At 53.7% G+C, this 5,867-nt stretch overlaps 1 protein-coding gene across 1 annotated transcript; it reads left to right on the plus strand.

Moving 5' to 3' along the window:
* Nucleotides 1-3,143: 3,143 nt before the first annotated feature.
* Nucleotides 3,144-3,910, plus strand: LOC136527963 (calcium-binding protein KIC-like). Its single transcript, XM_066520834.1, has one exon. The coding sequence runs from the start codon at nt 3,282-3,284 to the stop codon at nt 3,684-3,686; it is 405 nt and encodes a 134-aa protein (XP_066376931.1). The 5' UTR covers nt 3,144-3,281; the 3' UTR covers nt 3,687-3,910.
* Nucleotides 3,911-5,867: the final 1,957 nt, after the last annotated feature.

A 5,867-nucleotide genomic window follows, 5' to 3' on the forward strand; every position in this document is an offset into this window, starting at 1 on the left:
GGAAGAGAAATATGAAAAACCCTAAATTCAGTTTTAATTATTCATGGTAGCTTTATCTCTCTAATTCTGTTCTTCCTGTATCCCTTCCCGCCTCAGCACCGACGGTGCTAACACACTGCTGCTCCTACGGCCTACGCATAGTTTTTTCACTTTCCTGTTGTGTAAAAGAAATTCGCGTTACAGCGACAGTTTGGGCGGTGGAGGGTAGGTGGATGGCGGTGACATCGAAGCTTTGCGCTTTTGCTGCTGCAGGACCCCATTCTACACCGAGGAAGGGTGGGATGTCAATCGGATTTCTTTATTGCGAATCATGGTTGCAAGTTCGGTGTTTTTATCTAAGATTTCTTCAGAGACATTGGGTATCTTTTCTCAAAGCGAACTACATTTCTCCCCCTCGAAGTCAATGTCTTTCTTTGACTTGTGCATATTCTTAATCCTTGAATCATAGTAGGATATCCATGACAGATCACATAAGCAACACGTGCAATACAATACATCACTGGGCAGTTGGTCCTGGCCAAGATGCAGTTAGGAACTCAGGATCACTATCCCCAAATCGCTCCTATCACTCATCCTGTTCGCTTGTTGGTTTCAGCCAGGCTTATTCAACCAGCCAACAGTATTTTTCTCTTATAGAAAACCAGCACCAGCCAGCCTAAACCAGCACCAGCACCAACCAACGAACAACCCACTGTCATCTCACTACCATCTGGGGAATCAGGAATGGTCCTGCCGTGCAAGCAAACCATTAACGTTCCCCATGGCGTCATCTGTACATGCTTAAGTACCTTTGGATTAGATTGTGATTATTCTCGATGTATATAGCCCACCATTTGGATGACCTTCAACCGCACAGTTGAATGTGTCGTATGCTTGTTGTACATTGATTGATTGATTGATTGCAGCGTCCTGAAACTTGGCTGAAACTGGCTGGTTTTGTGAGAGAGAAATACTGTAGCGGCTGGTTGATGAATAGTATTTGCTGAGGGGGATCAGCCGGCTGGTCTGGATGGACCAGACCAGCGAACACGCGTGTTGAAATTTCAGTGAAATGGTCCAAGAATCTTGCGCCGGACAAGTGAGGAGCAAAGGCTTTGCAGCCTCCGGCTCCGGGGGGCATCGAAGTCAGAAATGGTCCCTCCCCTGATATTCCCTGCACCAACTGGTCTGACTGACCTCCCCCTCTTTTGTGTCTGAAAGTAAAATGCCGAGGCGGCTCGAGGCGGGCGATGTGTAAAACCCATCGCAATTTCACGCCAAGACGTGCCTGCCGTCTGTCTGCCGAACATCTATCTTTTCCCAGCAAGCATGGCACTGCATCTCCGTTGCTTTCCCAGTGCCAGTCTGCTGTCTGCAGCTCACCCCAAAAACGAAACACCCAACTACCCAAGCAAACAGCTTATCACAAGAGGCAACTGCACAGGAAGAAGGCATGGAAAATGTGGAGACGGAGCCGAGGCGAGAGACGGGGAAAAGGGCAGCCGGACGAAGCTGGCCCAGCAGGTAGGTACGGGTAAGCTGACTGTCCGTCGCGTCCGCACGGACCATGCTGTTTGCGAGCAAAAGAGCCAAAGAGGAGGTGGAAAACCCCCCAAAAGCGGCGCCCAAGCTTCGAAGCCGGAATCCAAAGCTGTACGAGATCCTCGTGCGGAAAGCTTTGGTTGCTTGCTAACCGTAGCGAGCTGGACCGGAACAAAGCGGTTCAGAGTTTCAGACGCTGCCGAGATTTTTGTATAACGGCTTGGCTCTGAGTTCTGACTGAAGTTTCCATGGAAATTTTGTGTCTGAAAGTCAGCAGCAGATGCTTGGCCTTGGCATGCTGCTGTAGCTCAGTCCTGCGACAGCACGGCTGCCACGCGCCACCAAAAGTTGGGCAGGAAACTTCTAATGGATAATAATTAATTAAGTAGACAGATAAGTAAGACAGCCAGACAGGTAAGGTTCACGAGACGTTAACATAATAATCCATGACGTTGAGCATCGGAACTGGTGAGGTTCCTGCTCACTTTCTCGATCTGATCCAGCTTTTCCTGGAGCTATCTCTGATCACATACAAGTAGCACCAAATATCTCGCGTTAAAAATTGGACAGAGGATCGCTCGCTAGTCTGTATACCGTATATATTTGTGTTATAAGAGATGGATAATAGGAATCCCTTGCTAGGAAGCACAACAGCTCATCTTCGTATATAGTAGTATGCTATGAGATCTGAAGCACAAAACTTTGCAATCAAATACGCAAGAATCCATCCCCGACGGGCATAGCGGGTACGGAAACATTATCTATTTATCCGTTCCCGTTGCCCGTTGGAGAATCCGACTATTTGAGCTGTCATATGAGTATTAGGCCCAAAGAAGCTCAACATAGATATTTTGGTCCAAATCTGAACAATCATATATATAGTTTATATGTTCTAGGAACCCTAGTTTAATTTTTCCTCACTATCTTCGCCAGCAGCACAAGCACGCCTGCCTCACGAGCGCTCGTGCCCCTCGCTTCCTCAGTTCGGTCTCTCTGCCACCTTTGCTCCTTTTCCTCGCAACCTCGATCCTTCTCCTCGATATCTCCGAGACCCCGACACTTATATCCGGGTGAAGAAGAAACGTCTCTGATTGCAAAGCTACGACCCTAAGTGTCTTTATTTATCTGGTATGCAGTATCTATCGGGTATATGTTACTCGACCGATGCCCAATAGATACGGAGATGAATAAAAATCTATACCCGAGACAGTTAACGGGAACAGAGACAACATAAATTATTCGTAGCGAGAAAGAGAATGTTCCGGTGACACCCGACGCGTACATTTCCGTTGCCGTCCTTACCCAGGAAGGCGCACGCGCGGTCCGCCCGTCCGCCGTCCAGCCCAGGGCCAGCCAAGCCAACCTGTCCCGGTCGGTGCGTGTCCGCCTGCCCCTCTCGTCAGCCAGAGCCACCCCGCGCGAACCAACCGGGGCGCCGGGTATCAATCGCTCGATCCGCAGCGCGCACACGTGACCCCCATCCAGCGGCCCCCGCCCCCGCGCCCCGCGTCCCGCGTGGCCACGGCGGCACCGCGGCAGGGCAGGCAGGCACCTTCCCTGAAGAAGCCCCAGCCCGGCAGGCGCCAGCTGTCCCCGTCCCCCGCCTATTTATTCTCGCCCCTCCCATCCCCCTCCATCCATCGCTTCGTCGTCCTCTTCCACACCACACCGAGAAAGAACAAGCATCAGCCACCGGAGCTCACAGAATCACAATCAGCATCCGCCGCCCGCCGCCGACCATCCGTCCTCCTTCTACACACATGGCGTCACGGCAGCAGAGGCAGCAGCAGGCGGGAGCGGCAGCAGCGGCGTCCTCGGCGGCCGTGGACTTCGAGGACTACCTGCCGGTGATGGCGGAGCGGCTGGGCGAGGACGGGATGATGCGGGAGCTGGCGAGCGGGTTCCGCCTGCTCATGGACCCGGCGCGGGGGCTCATCACCTTCGACAGCCTCCGCCGCAACGCGCCGCTGCTGGGCCTGGGCGGCATGTCCGACGACGACCTCCGCGGGATGCTCGCCGAGGGCGACTTCGACGGCGACGGCGCGCTGAGCGAGATGGAGTTCTGCGTCCTCATGGTGCGCCTCAGCCCCGAACTCATGGACGAGCCCCGCAGGTGGCTCGACGACGCCGTCGACCAGGCGTCCCGCTTCCTCTTCACCAGCTGATCGGTCGGTCGAGATGGATAGGAAATTGATTGTCGACGTCGTCGTCTTCACTTCTTTTTTGTTCTTGCCGTTGTTCATAGCTGGGTCGTCAGGCAGGGATGGACTGCTGATTGGTCGATGGATTTCCATCCGTGTGTAGTACTCATCTGCTGTTCCTTCCTTCCCATTTCCCAATGGAGTCTGAATTAATCAATCAACATAGTACATGCTTCCCCTTCTGACCATCACATTTTCACACGGTGCACATTGCGTCTCTGCTGCTTGTAAGTTGTAATCGAGCTTAGCATTGGGTACAGACTACAGAGGAAATTCTCCGGACGACCTTTTGGCAACACGGCTGTGAATGCTGACTATGCGGTTCCCAGTTCGGCAGTTCTATACTCCTGCTTCGTAGGAAAACATGTGAAAAAAAAGGATTTTTTTTTTTGCACAACAAATAATCAGATTGGGTCGAGAACTCGAGATGGATCAGTATTGTAGTATGATCGTGCATTCAGCGACCCTGAAGTCTTCTTCTCGAACAGTAGCGGCAGTTTCAGTTGACCTTGTGCCGGGATGCGCACAACCTAAAGGAAATGGAGGCGGCACAGAAGCACTTGTCTGGTCAAAGCCTCAAGCGTTAGCAGCCAGTGCTGCCCGAGGGTCAGGTCAGCGTCAGCGAGCGGGACCGCGCAGCCGCCGAGTGCTTCTCGCGGGCAGGGCGTTTGACGAGGCAGGGCGAAAGAAAAACGAGCAGCCACAGGCGCGGAACGGGGCCCCAGTTCAACACGGCGAAAGCAGGGGAGACGGGCGTGAGTGCTTCACTTTCTCAGTGTGTTTACTCGGTCCGCACCAACGTCCTCGTCACGAAACGGAACGGAAGCCGGCCCCGGTTTGTGTATAAGCCGGGCTCGGTTTCGTTTCGTCGCCCTTTTGTTTGACAGGAACTGGAACTCCCTCACGTCGGAGCCGCTTTTCATCTGCCTTTTGTGTGTGTGTGTGTGTACAGTACACGTTCTTAGGCTGACGCGAGGAGTCGCATGTATGCTGGAGCGGGAGCTTCCGGAAAGGTGGCCGGAAGCTTCAAAAGCGAGGCACAGGAGGTACGGGCCACAGGGAGTCGGGGACCCGAGGAGAGCAGCCGAAAGCGACGCTCCCTCGAGGCGTTTCTCTATTTCCCCTCCTCCTCTTCCGTTCCGGGTCAGCAGGCTCCGAGCCTCCAGCTCTCCACGTCAGTGACGTCACCGCTGCGATTCGCCAGATCTAAATACGGACCGCCTGGAGTCTGGACCATGCAGCGCCGTCGGCGTCGGCGGCAGCGACGTCTGGTCCACTGCCGTGCCCGATCGCCTATCCACCCACTAACTACTTGTCTCCGGCATGAGCTGAGCTTCGCACCTAATTCCCCGGGCTGACTCTTACCGTTTTCTGGGCGCCGTACGTCTTCCACTTTCGCTTGCTCGTATACGGTCGTGTATTATAAGATAGAACAGTATTTTTTTCTCATACCAAACTAGCCAACAATAAATAATCCATGATCGTTTACGGCCTACGCTGACGGCGCGTCTGCGTCCCCGCCGGCCGCCGGCTTGGCTGAAACCGATGTGACTGGTGCCGCGTCGTCACGATCCAACCAACGCCCGGCGGCATCAAGTCGGGCCGCCGGGACAGTCTCATCTGAATCTGGCAGAGATGCATGAACCATCGGTCGGTCTCGCCGCCCGTCCCGTTTCTCTCGCGCCTTGTTCAGTGCACGCGCAGGCCCCATAACAAATCATTGGGGGCTTCTCGGATCTGTCAAACTCCAACACGTCGTAATCTCTGCACAGTCGCTGGTTCATCGAGCTGGCCCGATGCACGTACGAACGTCAGATTCTTGGTTCCGTTCTGATGGAAATATATACGTACAAATCGTGGAGTAAGATTCTTTGGTACTCCTGCTCCAGATGCTAGCCGATGCGCTCGCCGGGCGTGAACTGTAAGCCAGATGCCAGATCACGGCCAAGCTGTAAGCGTGCAACCTTCGTGCCTGCCTCTCGTAGCTTCCATTTGCAGCACGTTGATCTGCCCCATGCTACCAGACGGACGACGCAGTAGCATTATATTAACTAATCTGATGATTGCCACTGAGCTGTACACACACGAACGCACGCAAGAACAAGTCCTCTTGTGTGATCGGCAACGGCAACGGCAACCACCGGT

This window comes from Miscanthus floridulus, chromosome 19, assembly GCF_019320115.1.
Source record: "Miscanthus floridulus cultivar M001 chromosome 19, ASM1932011v1, whole genome shotgun sequence".
In the NCBI taxonomy this organism is placed as follows: domain Eukaryota; kingdom Viridiplantae; phylum Streptophyta; class Magnoliopsida; order Poales; family Poaceae; genus Miscanthus; species Miscanthus floridulus.